Source organism: Echiichthys vipera, assembly GCF_963691815.1.
Source record: "Echiichthys vipera genome assembly, chromosome: 16".
NCBI classification, from domain to species: domain Eukaryota; kingdom Metazoa; phylum Chordata; class Actinopteri; order Perciformes; family Trachinidae; genus Echiichthys; species Echiichthys vipera.
Genome location: NC_139841.1, coordinates 9658389 through 9674254, shown reverse-complemented (window position 1 = coordinate 9674254; position 15866 = coordinate 9658389). Strand labels below are relative to the sequence as shown.

Here is a 15866-nt window from a genome sequence, read left to right as displayed (position 1 = left end):
CATGTGAGACGGAGCTAATACCATTAGCTTTTTACAACTCGCATTTACAACTCGTGTCACTGAACATTTGTTTTGACAGCAGTCAGCTGCCGCCTGGCAGATCGAGTTCTCTTTTCTTATTAAGCATGGACATAAAATCTCAAATGCTGCGGCTGTCAAATTTTAAATAACATAATTTCACGGTAATAGCTGAGCGATGGACTCAAAGGTCTTAAGTTTCTTCAGTAGCAAAGCAATGGTTCTGTCATAAAAGTTCACCTGGAGGTAAAACCAATGATGTGGAGTGTATTGTAGCCACAGTTTGACTTAAGGTAGTGGTAACAAGAACAAGCCATGTGTGGACTATTTTCTAAAAGGCCGACTGAGCTCGAAAAGGTCAGTACATTTGTTCGGTCAGTGGTCCCATCTTGTCTGCGCACAGAATCGGGAAAAGCTTAAGTGTTGTTGTTTTTTGTCAGCCTTGACATTTATTGGCACTTGATCAGGAAATCAGAGGAACAAGAAGCAAACATTGCCAAAGTAACACACCCTTACACACATTGGGATGCTGTTATCTTAACAAAACAATGTTGAGGCTCCACAAGGTTAAGGACAATGTGGGAGGCTTGGATTGAATTGTAATTTCCTCAGGCATGTCTGTTCTAAGGTTTTTTTGGTGTTTAAAAGCTTAGCCTTGATATTTTTTTGATAATTTATTCACAATCATATCCCTGACTCATTTAGTAAATGATGTAAAGGAGGTTTTTTAATTCACTTTCCCAACAGAGTCAGAGAGCAGCAATTGACTTCACAGATTATTTATTCAGTCATTGATATTTATTCAGCAAAGGAGACCATTTGATTTAACAGCATGTGCATTTAGTCATCATGACAAGAGTCCTCTGTTATATCTTTTTCAGCCCTGAGTTGAACCCTGAGCTGGCTGCCAGGGGCCTTTCTCTGTCCCATAATCTAAAGTCAATTAGACTTTAAAACAGGGGGGCCAAACTTTTTTTTAATGGGCCATAAGAAGTCACAGGGCAAACAATAGTAAAGGTGAAGTTTTCAGTCAGTTACATTGTAAGAAAACCAGTATTGTTAGACAAGAAAACCGCAAATGAAAAATGTGCCCATTGTTATGATGATGTTACCTGTGAATCTTTAAGTAGTTAAAGTTAAAGAGGCAAACCAGGCAGAAATAACCAAATATTGTTTTTTGTTCATTGTCTAAGTTCAGGCATAAAATATATATTACAATCCGATGTGAAAGTCTATTATTAAGATGGAGAGAAAAGGGACGGCCGGTGGCACAATGGTTGGGACAATTAGGCTGTCTCTCTTTTATAATAAAAGGCTTGAAAACTGCCCAAAAAAATAATCATTGAATAAAAAAAGAACAGGCAGGAATAGTAAAACATTGGTTTTACAAAGTGTAAAAAATAAAAGTGATTTTTAAAAAATAAAAACACTTCAAAATAAAAATCAGGGTAGCAAAGAGCAAAGAGAGCATCTCAGGATAGACACCAGGCAGTCCTGTGGAAGTATTCACAGTTCTTCACGCACATTCACAAAGGTCATGTTCACTATAAGATGTTCATCACATCACCGAAATTGACTGTCTTTAGGCTTCAGCCCAGTGGTGGACCTGTCCCGTTTTATACAGACTATGGTCCCGTCTGACTGAACATGGACTATCCCCATCTCTCCCTCAAATATGTGCTGAGATTGGCTCCAGTCCCCCCATGACCCCACACAGAGTAAGTGGGTATAGGAGATGGATGGATGGAAGTCAATCAAATGACAGTGAGATGATAGAAACAGTGAATGTGTGGGGGAAAAAAATTTGACTTGCGCACCCTAATGCGTCAAAGAGATCACTGACTTGACATGAAGCAGCCGCTAGAGGGCGCTCATTACTGTACACAAGAAGGATCTCCATGGTGCTGGAGCTTCTGTGAGACACAAACACACCTACAAAACAATCTACATGTGGGCAGAGACCTTGCCTGACAAACATAATAATATACAGTACATTTAATCATTTCATGGATGCGAAATAAGACTGATCTCTCTGTGAACTGGAGTTTGGCCTTTAACTGCTTTCCTTTTACAAACTAATTAAACCCAAAGAGAAAATCCTCGCCCAAAGAGAAAACATGAATTCTATTTTCCATTTGAATCTCAAACAGTTCTTTCAGTCTGTGTATATTTTGTCATCTTTTCTCATATTTTTTTCATGTGCCTCTCAGGAAGGCACATGAAAGTGGCTCTGATGTCAGAGGATGCCTTTATGTTGGAAATAGTTTTATTCATTACAGTGCAGGAAAGGCTCTTGGGAACAGGCCTGGCAGGATGATGGTTGGTTACCACTTACTATTCCACAGTTTAATATTAATATTTATTTATTTCAGTATGAATCTAACGTGAATCGTAGTGTAATTGATCAGTGTGTTTTATTATTGAGTGGGTTGATGTACTTACATGAGTGATGTACAAAAATAAATGTGAAGATTAGCCGAAGAGCATCTAACTACTGATATCATTTTTCATTCATGAGCTGAAAAAAAGAAAGAAAATCCTACAAAACAGTAGCAGAGGAGGCAGATGAGTGAACAAGATGGCAGCACTGCCACCTAGTGGTCAAATATTGATTGCAATCTCCTGGTAGGGATTTACTGCATACAGCAGGGGTGGGCAATTCCTGTCCTGGAGGGCCACCGCCCTGCATGTTTTAGGTTTCTCACTGCTCTAACACACCTGATACTCACGTTTTTTGTTTTTTTTTCAAGATGATTTTTTTGGCATGATTAAAGCCTTTTTATTGTATAGGACAGACAGGAAATGGGGTGAGAGAGAGAGGGGGAGTCATGCAGCAAAGGGCCGCAGGTCAGAGTTTACGTGGGGCGACTGCTCTAACCATCGGCCGCCCCTGATTCTAATAATTTTTAAAACCTGTGACAAGCTTAGCTGCTTGATAACAAGCACATCATTAGAATCAGGTGTGTTGAGCAGGGAGAAACCTAAAACATGCAGGGCAGTGGCCCTCCAGGACCAGAACTGTCCACCCCTGGCATACAGTATACAGTAAGGTTTACCACCCTGCTGAAGTGATTTTGAGGGCAGACACTGGTGGTTAAAACATCCATTTTATTGCTGGTTGTCCTGTCCAGCTGGAGACTATCCCAGCATGCACTGAGCATTAGGCGGGGTAGGCCCCTGTCTATCACAAGGCTAACAGACAGAGAGGCAAACACGTCCACACCTACATGCAATATAGCCATGCCAGGTCAAGAAGGGATGTTCACACCAACCGCTGCCAACTGTTTCAGTTTACTGAATGATGTCTCAACTATGAGAAACTATCATCAGTGCTGAAGGCCTAGGAAGTTGTCTTTTGACAGTTTCAATCGTTTCGGTTGAGTGCAAAAATAAAGGCCTCAGTATCTGCTTGAAACAAAGTGCCTGTATCATCCTCTCTGCAGAGGTTTTCAAAGTGGTGGGCGGGCCTCCCCAGGGTGGGGCTCCAAACCATTTCAGTGAATGGAGGTGAAAAAATATTAAATTCCTTTTTACATCAGTCATCAAAAGAAGAACACAGAGAATAGCCTTGATGTGGATTAGTTAAAGAATTCAGCAAACTGTAGTTTGGGGAAATTTTACAGTTTTACCTAGAATTAGAAACTGACAGATGTTTTTTTATGTAGTCTGAAGAAAGTTATGCCAAAAAGGCACTATGGGGCTATCTTGGCTCGATTGTTGAGCATCTATGGGACCAAATAATATAATCATGATATCACAGGCATCCAGGAATTAAGCAAAACTAAGCAGGTAACTAAAGGGGGAGGGTGCCTTTTTCTAAGCTTTGTCTGGGGAGGCCCACAGGCTTATACATTGAAAAACCTTGTTTTGAACCTGGGATAGGCAGTTTATTTTTGGTATTGTTCTTGTATCTATAATAATCTTTATCATTTTGTAATTAATTATTTAGTGTTCTGAGACTTCTGCACTTCCCCTTGGCTCTGTTTTTAGGCTTCACAAAACCTAACCAGTGATGAGAGACAGGTCATTTAAGAGAGAGAGTGTTCCTATTGGCTCAGGGCAGAGAGGAAGAGTTACAGGAAGAAGTCTCACTCTGATTCAAATTCTGTTTGTTTTTTTATGCTTTTCATTAGGGGTGTGACGAGACAGTACACAATATTAAGTCCACGAGACAAGATTTTTACACTATTTTTTAATTTTACAGATGTGGTTGATTTTAAATTGGTGGATCATTAATTTTAACTGCAATGTGACCAATACAAGGTAGTCTGTGCTAGGTAAGGTTAGCTAACGTAAGCTTCCAACAAAGGCTAACATTAACATCTTACATTCAGGGTCAATAAGATTTAAGTCAATAAGAGTGTTACATAATAACCTTTCTTCTAGAATGGAATCTCCATCCATAGTACTCAAGACAAGCAGTACAAGAGTGTTGTAGTCTGGGGAAACCTCAGATGTATACAGTGACGTAATGACGTGGCTCTCTAGCCTGTGGAAAACTTAACAGGTTCTGAGAAGATTTGTAAGTTGAACTGACGGTGAAGCAGCACCAGCAGCACCAGCCCAGCTCTAGAACTAGGTCTTGGTTGGTCGAAAAGGGGTGTGTGTCACCTGCCACACTTGCTGGAGAAATGAAGTTAACATTCTGATTTCTTCCCATGGCACTGACATAAAAAAATATATTTTGGTTTAGTAAATGTCTGTCAGTCAGCGAGTGAAGGCAGGTTATCCAGCAGCTGTCACTCGGCTCAGGACCTGCAGACAGATGGCTGAGTCCAACTTGTTCTCTTTTATTTGTGCAGACACTGTGACTAGAACTGTAGCCTGATGTTAAAGAAGCTGTGGGACTCACATGTTACGTGTTACATGTTATGTGTTACATGTTATGTGTTTGTTGATTGTGGAACGGTGCTGACGGCATCTTCTTACAGTGCTTACTGCTTACATATTGTTCGTGTCTTATCCGTCATTGTAGCCGTTTGTCCACTTACATATTGATATTGCGAGACAACTTTTACCTGGACGAGAAATATCGTCACATTTTAATATTGCGAGATCTCGTGGGACGATATCTTGTCACAGCCCAATTTTTTACCTACTGCTGCTTTCAATAATTGGTCATGTGTGTGGAGGTGTGAAAGGAGGCAGAGTTTGAACTCTTTTTTTCATTCTTCATATGACCTAACTTTTCATGTGTTCAACCAAGGGCAACACCAAGAATCCCTTCAAAGTGAGTGCTGTTGTTTTAGTCCAAAACGTGGGCCTATTTAACTACAGTGATTGGGTGCGCTGTCAAAACAATGGTGATCTTTGTAAGAAATAACCAGAGTTTTTCCTACCTTCTTTGTAACTCTTTATTTATCTATGATGTAAATCCCTGTATGTTGATTAACCTAACATTCAAGCTGTGAATGACTGCTGGGGGGGATTGTGGATAGGAGTCACATGGGTTGCAAATGGTGACATTTGGGGGTCGTAAAACACTAATAACATCCAATGGGGTCATAAACATTGGGTAGTGTGTTTTGGTTACTTTGATGTCCTTGTGTCTGTAAGGAGCTTTGATGTTACTGTATAAATGTTGAAGTGACTTGGAGACAAGCAGAGATGGTTGGAGACCCGGCGGTTGTGGTAGCGTCTCTCCTGTATGCATACAGTATTTAGTAAAGACATGATTTGAGAAACACTGAGTACTCCAGAGAATTTCTTTCACACCTTAGACTCAATACTTTTAATTAATGCATCCTGTGTAGACACACTGGTAGGACTGAAGCTGCTGCTACTGCTCTGCTCACCTGTTGCCTTCTGGGTTTCACTGGAGGCGTAAACACAGTGGCAGACAGTGAGCAGTCGCCGCCCGTCAAGGTGCCAATGTCAATGTTCTTGATCTTGAATTGGTGAGGGCACAACGCTGCTGCCACAGCTCCTGGCTAAATCGTAACCGTAACTGCCTGTACACCACAGGCACTGCTGCTATCCACCTAATATAAATCCTCATGTAGCTAAACCCAGCGGATTGTATCTTAAAGGAGCGGTGTGTAAGATTTAGTGGAATCAAGGGATCAGGCTGCAGATCACATCCAACTGAATATACCATCCCCTCACACCTCCCTTTCCAAGCATGAAGTGGAACCTACGGTGGCCTTCAGGTAACTACTGTAGAAACATGGCGGTGCAATAGGGCGGGCTCCATGGAAGATGACCTGCTCTCTATTTAGATATGAAGGAACAAAAACATGATGATTCTTTGTGTCAGGTGTACACTAATTAAAGCAGTTATAAATATTAAATTCCGTTTCTGCCAATAGGAACAAGCTTTGCTAACTTGTATCATTTTGTCTCCGACCAGATCATCAGACTTTGATGCTACTGTTCCTCACAGACAGTTTCTCCTCAGGAATATGTTCTGTTCTCTGCTGTTGAAGAGGTGTATCCAACAAGGAGCTCCAGTAAAACCAGCTTCTGTTGTGTTTCCCTCTCTTTCTGTGGTTGCCATGGCCACTCAACGAGCAGCGGCTGGAGGCAGCAGTTAACTGACTGAAAGCAGGCCTTTTGCTCTGCTTTGGAGAAACAAGTGTTAACACTTCTGCTAGCTCTGTTAATAAGGTTAGTTTTGCAAGCATCTATCTGCTCATATCGTTTCTTTTGTTTTCATGCTCTTTCAACCATGAGCTAAAATACATACATACTGTAACAGCACTTTCTACCTAAAGTATATGTATGGGTCAGTCAGAGATGACAGGCCTTTTTCTGAAGGGGGGGGGGGGGGGCTTAAAGTGACAGATGCTAAAATGGTGCGTTTTAGACAGAAATGAATACAGGTACTGTATATTCAGCTATTCATTCAACTATTAACGGAGAAATCCCTGAGAGTCGCTAAGAGCCGGATGTGGCTAACACTGATTAGCTCGAGGCAGCACGGTGAATGCATTAAAACGGCTTTTAACCACTAATACTGCTCAAAAAAACACCAAACCTCTACAGCAGCATGATAAGAGTCCCTTCACAGAAAACAAAGCACCAATGGGCTCCTTCCTTTTGGATTGCATTTGGTAATTGACTTAAAATGGACTTTACTATGAGAGGAGCTGATATTTGGGCCAATTGGTAAGTCTTTAAAACACTCTTTTAATAAACTCTGGGTTCGCTAACTCCGTTGTTGGTGCTTTGTTTTATGGGTAGGGACTCTTATCATGCTACTGAAGAGGTTTGGTGTTGTTTTGAGCAGTATTAGTGGTTAAAAAAGCCGTTTTAATGCCTTCACCATACTGCCCCAGAATTACACTAACATGTTCTAGTAAAAACCCAAAATACGTATGAACTTGGCTAGGTATCCCCAGCCCCTTCTGCCAGCGATTTTAATTTTTCTGTTTCCTATCGCTTTTTTCTGGATCCAATCACCGAGCTGGCTTTTTTCACCTGCCGCGCTATTGGCTGGTTAAACCCGATGATGACAGAGAAGCGTTGCAAGCAGTTTTGTGTTTACAATTTACGTTCAACATGGCTGCCACCGAAGCGCAGCAACCACTACCCGTTGATGCAGCTGTTGCTGCAGTTTGAAATGGTTTCAGTGGCAAGTTTACTTTGAAAACTAAGCAGAAACTTTTCCTGGAGCAATTCCTCCAAAGAAAGAATGTATTTGCTTTACTGCCGACTGGTTTTGGTAAAAGTTTAATCTACCAGTTGCCCCGCAGGTGGCCAAATGAATGGGGCGCGTCATCCTGATCGTTGGTCTGATTGTTTGAAGGACTGACCAATTTCATGCAGCCATTTGAACTACGCCTACTTTTGTGCAGAAGAAAAGGACAGCAGCCTTCCCAGACCAAGGAGCAATAATAGATAGAACTTGGTCTGGCAATAGCCGAAGTATGAACCTGAAAATGAGCATAAAATGTCCCCTTTAAAAAGTGTAGTTATCACGATTTTTGTTCTGTGTGCTTTGTCTGTTTTCTGGTGTGTCTATGCGTCATGACAAAGTAACTGTAAAAGTCAGACACAAAAGAAACAGAGATTGTATTCCTTTTTTCCCATTTTTTTTTTATTCTTTGAAGTCCGTGTTGTTGTTTTTTTTACATCACCATCACCGTTTTCCATAGTGATCAAGCGTCCCAGAATCCCCACAGCCACCAAGACAAATACCATCACACAGTTTCACTTTCACGAGGGGGAAAGGCTTACACAGGGGGACGAGAGGGTTCAGGGGGCAAGAAGGTGTTCAACAGCATCAACAACCTCAGAACGGAAGGAAGCTCCTCTCAGCCTGCAGCACGTTGCGTACATACATATCACTCATATATCATTAGCATAATATGGCATAGAAAAAGCATCCAAGCTGACAGAGCATTAAAGGAGTATAAGTGTGTGTTTTAGCGTGTGTGCATCGTGGAGGCATGGGACACAGCGAGGATGCCAGTGTTGACAGCTGTTTTTCAATGTCAATTCTTCAGACATGGTTGCTGCATCACGGCAACGGCTGTTTGGTGTGTGAGATTGTGTGCTTGCGTGTGTGTGTGTTGAGTGCGCTTTCAACTCTAGTAGATTCTTTCTAAGCAGCAGGGGATTCTGGATTCCAGGCAACTGAGCACAGGATTATGTAGAAATGGTGCAAAGCTGTCACCGAATAATTATAAAAAACATGTGTATATGTGTATGCGTGTGTGTCTAGGTGCAAAGCTGTACTAATAGCACCAGGCCAGCACAGGTTGCTATTGGCAACCTCCAATCTGAAAAGCGTTGCCATGACAAACAAAAAGCAGAACCCTGTGAGAGTGGAGGGGTCTGTCGCCTCGGCAACAGCCAGAAACAACGAAAGAGCCAGAGAGGGAGGGAGTGGAGGAACTAAGAAAGGAGGGATTGAAAGGTGGATAAAGACAAACTGAAAGGAAGGAGTGATGCAGAAAACACAAAAACACAAGGAGCATACTATTACTCTCACCAGAGCTACGCATGCTTCCAAATTGTATTCGTGTTTGGGACTTCACCTCCCATCGCACCCACATACTCTCCCGCCTGAAGCAATAGTGTCGTAGGAGGGAGTAAAATAGTGCAGCTTGTGTCTAAGAAGCTCAAAAAAGCTACAAGTACCAATACTAGGATTCTAAAAAAGAAAAGAGGCAAGAATGGACCACTGTGAATGAAAGAAACACTCGTCAGACAGACAGGGTAAAATTCCCCACTCCTGACTTACAAAAAACGTGTTGTGTGATGTGTAAGTTGCTATGGAGATCGAGTTTCCATTTCCCATTCCTATCTCGTGTCATCTTTGAATGCCTCAGAGACATGATTCATTCACCCAGCTTTGGATTCTTTAAATACGTATACCATTCATTACGCTGACAGAGTTTGCCTTCTACAGTCTTCCAGTTAGACCAGAGGGGAGGGAGCCTGACAAACTGGGGTTGAAAGCACAAACAAAGAGGTGGTGTAGTTCGTATTTCTACATTATATATGTATGTAACAGTGCGAGTGAGTCAGGGGCCAGTTACATAAGCTCAGGTCTCTTAGCTAACTAAAGCTAAAGCTAGCTATTGTGTGCTGCTATAGCGACACATAGGTCTTTGTTGACTAAAAATAAGACTGTGGTAATATTAAAGCAGAACATGGTCTTAATAAGAGTCTAAATCATTTAAGACCAGTCTGAAGCATAGATTAGTCTTACTTTACGTTAATGTAACTGGTCCCTATGTCCATGTCAGGGGGAGCTTGTTGCTCCGTGTTGAGTCATGAGGGGGAAAAAAGCTGCAGAAAGACAGTGAGTGGTGGCCAAGACCTAGTTGACATAAGAACTAACACAGGAAATCAGTTGCTTGGCTTAATGAAAACCAGATCATGCAAAAAAAAAAAAAAAAGATGGAACAAGAACGTGTGGCCCGGAACAACATCACATCCACATCAGTAAGGAGTGCTGTACAGGAGCCTGCTGTGTGTGTCCCATCCCTCACATATCAACACTGCACACTAGTCAGAAGTACATTAGCTCATGTCTACTTTCAAGCATAAATCAATAGTGCTCAGCCCTTAGGCACCTAGTTACAGAATGACACTAAAAAGCAGTTTGACAACAAGTTAAAAACTCTAAAACATTAGAACATTTCAAGATATCAAGCATTTTTGTCTTTACAGGGGCTCTACTGGTAGAATAGGCCCTATGAAAGCGCAAAATCTGGCACCTTTGAATCGGTTTATCCTGGCTATTTTACATCTTTTTTATCTTACATCCTTCACTTACCTCAATAAGATAACATAACAAGAAAAATCAAACTATCAGTACAACTTCTGTGGTTTCAGGCACATAAAGAGTAGAAAAGAAAGAGGGATTTCGATGAGTATAAAACAGTCACATTTGAAGGAGGAGAAACATTCTGTATGTAAATGCACTGGTTGGTGAAGGACAGCTATCAGATGCTTCAACAGCTGTTTACTGAAATCTTTATGGACATGTATGATTCACAGGAATGCAAAGAAACCAGAAAATGTGTAGCTACGTAGTGAATGGCACCTTCCCCGCACCTCTAAAAGTTCTCTAAATGGACGGCATTAAGAGACAATAAGGCAAGGAAAGGTCGTGTTTGAAGTGACAGCAAGTACAACTTCTTTTTCCTCCCTAAATCTTTCCTTCAATTCTCCAACTTAACCACGGTCTAACGCTCAGAGATGAGGCATAAAGCTCTATTTAATACCTGCCAAAGCTATTTCTGCTGAACCAAGCCCTAAGGCAGCTGCCAAATATGGAATATGTTTTTTTACTTATGTACCCTGGCAAAGCCACAGGTGGGAAAACATGAGATGAGAGCCAGTGCAGCCAGAGTCTATAACTCTAATAAAAGATTTTGTTGTTCAATTTTTCAGACCTTAAGGCTGCCCTCATGGCGAATAATCAATTGGATGATGACTGCAGCAGTGCGTGACGGATGGCAATGCAAATGGAAGAGAAGCAATTGAAATGCAGCATAATACAAATCAGAAAAAGTCAACACCTTAAAAGAACGATTTGATTTTTGTCGGGGGAAAAAACTGTAAGACTATCACCCTAAAGTTTGACCTATTCAAGGAAAGCAAGAAAAAATAACAATACTGGTTTTGTACCCATGCGCCAGCTACTCCTAAAATGAAAACTAAGAATGGAAATACAACGAACATCCTGGTTGGAAATGTTCCTCTTCTCTTAACTGTGTTAATTCAGTTTAGTCCCACGTGACCCCTCTATTAAAACAACAGTAAAACAAAAATCAAAAGGATACATGGCAGGGAGAAAGTACGGTATAAAAAAAATAAAACAATGTAGTCAAAAGTGCTCAAATAAGGAGTGTTTTCATTTTTTCTCTTTTTTTCATCATATGAGGCAGACCTTTTTTTTGTTTCTAACTGTGTCCTCTAGGATCAGGTTTTGGGAAGAGGAGAGTGGGTACGTGAAAAGCGGCGAAGGAAGATGTGAAAGATCGAGGCTGACGGATGGCCCGGTCAGGTGCTGTGAAGGGTTCCCGGTGTCGTGACGTGATTTCTCAACCCCTCAGTTCCTGTTGGCCGTCCGTCCTCTGATCTTTGTTTCCTCCTAAGCGGCCGAGGGTGGATCTCTAACCCAGACTGGTGATGTTGGCCCTGCCGCCTGGTGGCGCCACAATGCGCTGGGTGTTACGACGAGGAATGTTGTCGTCAACCTGAGCACCTGCAGGATCAAATGGAAGGTTGTGTTTATACTTGATTGTTTAAACTGATATTTAGGGCTTTTCACACTGCATTCTCTTAGAATAACTTAGTCCCTTTTTACATACACATTGTAAGACCAGTATTAACCTAAACCCAGTGCTATATTATTCATACTGCACTAACCCTAGGTTAAATGTCCATAGGAAAATGTAACTAATGTTAACATTCTAGAATTCCATTATTTACTTACTAGAGCTCTAAAGTCGAGGTTAGCCCACTTGGAATGTGCCAGAATTGCTTCAGTGTGAATGCTTTCATAGACCCAGGCTAACATCTCCGTTAGCCAAGGCTAAGTGGAGTGTGAAAAGCCCTCAGTACTTTGTGGGTAATTCAATTATGTCTCACACCAGAAAGGGTTAGAGAATTTGCGTGACATTGCATTCAAAAGGCAGTACCAAAGGCTAGTTTGCTTGCATGTGACAGAAACTAGCTAGCTTTCCAACTAAAAACATTTCATAGCGCATGGTTACACAATCTACATAATAGTGAATCATGACCTCTCCACAGAACTTTTGCACTGCAATTTTTTAACTGAAAGGTATTATGAAACAATGCTAGCTAGTTAGCTAGTTGTGGCAAGCACTTTAAAAGCTCAACTCTATTAAGATCATGGATGTATGAGCTGGATACTGTGGGAAAACAAGGGACCACATCGAGACACTTTTTTTCGTGTAACAACTATTAATGGAGAAATCCGGGAGAGTCGCTAACAGCCGGACATGGCTAACACTGTTTAGCTCGGGCAGTAAGGTGAAGGCATTAAAATGGCTTTTTTAACCCCTAATACTGCTCAAAAGAACACCAAACCATTCCAGTAGCATGATAAGTATCCCTACATTTAAAAAGAATCACTAACAACGTAGTTAGTGAACCCAGAGTTCATTAAAAGAGTGTTTTGAAAGACTTACCAACTGGCCCCAGTACCAGCTCCTCTCATAGTAATTCAAGTCGATTATCAAATGCAATCCAAAAGGAAGGAACCCATTGGTGCTTTGTTTTATGTGTAAGGACTCTCATCATGCTACTGCAGAGGTTTGGTGTTATTTTGAGCAGTATTAGTGGTGAAAAAAGCCGTTTTAATGCCTTCACTGTAATACCCCGAGCTACTCAATGTTAGCTACGTCCGGTTGTTAGCGACTTAGCTACTCTCCCGGATTTCTCCGTTAATACTTCATACACAAAAAAAACTGTCTCGATTGCTTATTTTAATTAAATTATTTAAGTGCCGAAAAAGACCATTGGATGATTTTACACTTCAAGAGTAGAGAAATGTACCTTCTCCACTGCTGAAGACTTGTAAGCCAGTTGACTCGTGAAAAATGCTATTGTTATTCCTTTGGGTATTTTCCACTTCACAAATATAAATTGCAACTTGTATCAGCCATGTTTCTATACTGTAGATGTGTACTTTTTCTTATTAATCAACGATTCCATGGAGAAAAGTGAATAGGCCTCAGTGAGACACACTGAACGTGGCCTAAGGTCTGCACTGACCGGATAGGCTGAAGCCAGACTGGTGCAGGTTACGGACAGGCTGGTTGGGCTGCTTGGCAGGTGAGGTCTTGGCAGAGGAGGCAGGAGTCATGGTTTTAGGGGTGACTGACACCTCACAGACCGGGCCGTCATACAGTCCTCTGGGTACACCCCTCAGCTCAGCCAGCTGCATGTAGGAAACAGACACAACAGTCAAGACAGTGAAAACAAACATCCCTTGACAGGTTTGGACCACAAAGTTTGTATAAAGGAGACAAGTGGCTGTTTAATGCGTTGTCAGTATAAATAAGCTAAAATGATTAAACACAGATACTAGCAGGAAAAAAAAATTAGTTCTATACCCTGCTGCGAGCTTTTATCCTCTTGTAGACGTAGTCGGGGAAAGGTTTACGGGCCACGAAGCGTCCAGAGCCCTCAATGGTGTGAAGGTTCCCTTCCTCCAAGACAATCTTGCCCTGACTGATCACCACCAGAGGCCCACCACGCACCTCTGTGCCTTCGAAAATGTTGTACTCCACAGTCTGTAGAGGAGAGCAAGGATATAAAAGTAAACAAAAAGGGAGGTTAAGTATGCACATCTGTCAGTATGACCACAAATGCATACAAAAACAAATATTTGTAAATAAACCCATATTTCAGAAAGAGGATTAATCAGTGCACCTTTTAAGTAGTACAACTACACATTGTGCAACATAATTTATCTTCTTTTTGTTGTTTTTGTTCTGTTTTATACCTAACCTATTTAAATGTAATTTGTATTGTGTTGCATGATGACCCTGATAAGGTACAACACCTTATCAGGGTCATCATGCAACACAATACAAATATATACTGTATACTTCAAGTGTTGATGGACTTTTGACCTCTACAGACTTCTTTCCCCTCTCCAGGCACCTTGGAAGAAGCTGAAATTGTTGCTAGAACCCCCACTCTTTGTCTCCAACTGTAAATTCACTCATGTTTAATGCCTTGTGCACTCTTTAGCTAGCTCATATTCACAGGTCTGACTTAAAAACCTGTTCACACACTCATCATTGATGAGATCACTTATCAGGTCAGTGAGTCATAGTTTTGTGTTAAAATGAAGGTGTCTCATAGAGAAAATCCCATGTCAAGACTGTTCACACATAACAATTCATGTACCTTTCCTGATAAGATAAATGTTAATGTTTAATTGAGGCTTACTCTTAAACTAATTGGTGTATCTCACCATCAGTCAACCTATTAATAGCTCTGGTTCTTTCAGGCAAATTACGCTGTCAAGCGTGGCTCTAACCCCTCATTATGTGTTCTTATATCAAATTTGGATGTGTCCCATTCTGCTGCACCTAGAGGCTGTAAAGTCTAAATTAAATAGATACTCTGCTGTTTACGAATGATGAAGCTTTTGAAAACGTTTTACATTCTAGTTTCTACTTCATTTATTCCATCTTATTTTATATTTTGTTTCCAAGACTGTTGTAGCAGCTGCCAGGTCAACCAAAAACCTCACAGATTCCAATCATTAGTTGGATTACTGTTCTATAAAAAACACATATTTGACACTTTCAAAACGTTCGCCTTCATTTGAGGCCCACTGAAACCGACAGCTGTGCTCTCGGGCTGTTTTACAGCATCTTAAAACAACCAATGCAGATATATCAAATCATCCCAGAAAAACTTTCAAAGCAGAGACGCGATCTCCTCCAGCTGATTTCGCACCACCATAAGGATGATGTAACCTCATGCTGTATCTGGGAATGTAGCTGCTTTAAGTCCGAGATTTATGAAAATCTCACTCAGTCTTTCTCTGGAAACTCACCAGAGTGATGCTGATGGACTTCCAGTTTGTGTTCACACATGATGCCACCGTGTAAAATTGCCAGAATGTTTGTAGATTAAAATGCTCTTGTGAAATGAGCTTATCTGATTTAACTCACAGAGTTGAAAATGTTCCCTCTGGCTTCTAATGCAGAGAAAGAGAGCAAAGCTAATCGTTGGGGGGGGGAAACAACTGATGTGGCACAGAAGCCTCAGTTCTCAGGCCAAAGAAGGAAGAGGAGGAAGAAGAGGAAGAGGCAGGGTCCTCCTGAGGGGTTTGGGTGTTTGGGTGAGTGTGCGGACAGGGATGATAGAGAGGTTGCTGTGTGATGAATTTAGAAGCTGTATAACTGCTTTCTCCTAAAAGCTACTGGAGCTAAGACTGAGGTCATGGCAATCTGATGGATTCTGAGAGCCCAAAATGAGATCACCAGTAGGCTGGGCTATCCAGTGACACACACACACACACACACACATACATGCACACACACATACACACACACACACACACACACTGCAAATGAGCAGTTTCTCCCATGAACATTAGTCTGTCATTTCCCTAACCAAGTGGAATAAAAACCAAAGAACATGACAGGCTTAAGCAAACCGATTCCAAGAACATACACAGCAACAGTCTGTGACACACACACACACACACACTCACACACTCACACACACAGAGTGATCCGGCTGCTAACAATCAGAAGTCCTTTGGCAGCTTTTAAGCATGACATCACTCCCTTGACACTGTGCGAGGCCCACACCCTGTTCAATTGCTCTGTTGTTGATTTTTATATTCAATAAATAAAAAGTGTTTTTGTATGATTCTAAGATTTTTTTGTTTAGAA

The 15866-nt window shown here is 41.4% G+C and overlaps 1 protein-coding gene across 1 annotated transcript in view; it reads right to left on the bottom strand.

The window, feature by feature from the left end:
* Positions 1 to 8107: 8107 nt before the first annotated feature.
* dpysl2b (dihydropyrimidinase like 2b) overlaps positions 8108 to 15866 on the bottom strand; it is a 33438-nt gene continuing 25679 nt past the window's right edge. The window contains exons 12-14 of the mRNA XM_083930458.1: positions 13560 to 13739; positions 13219 to 13384; positions 8108 to 11683 (exon numbers count right to left, since the gene is read on the bottom strand). Of these exons, the coding sequence (XP_083786584.1) occupies positions 11592 to 11683; positions 13219 to 13384; positions 13560 to 13739 (438 nt within the window). The 3' untranslated portion in view covers positions 8108 to 11591. The remainder of the gene's footprint in view (positions 11684 to 13218; positions 13385 to 13559; positions 13740 to 15866) is intronic.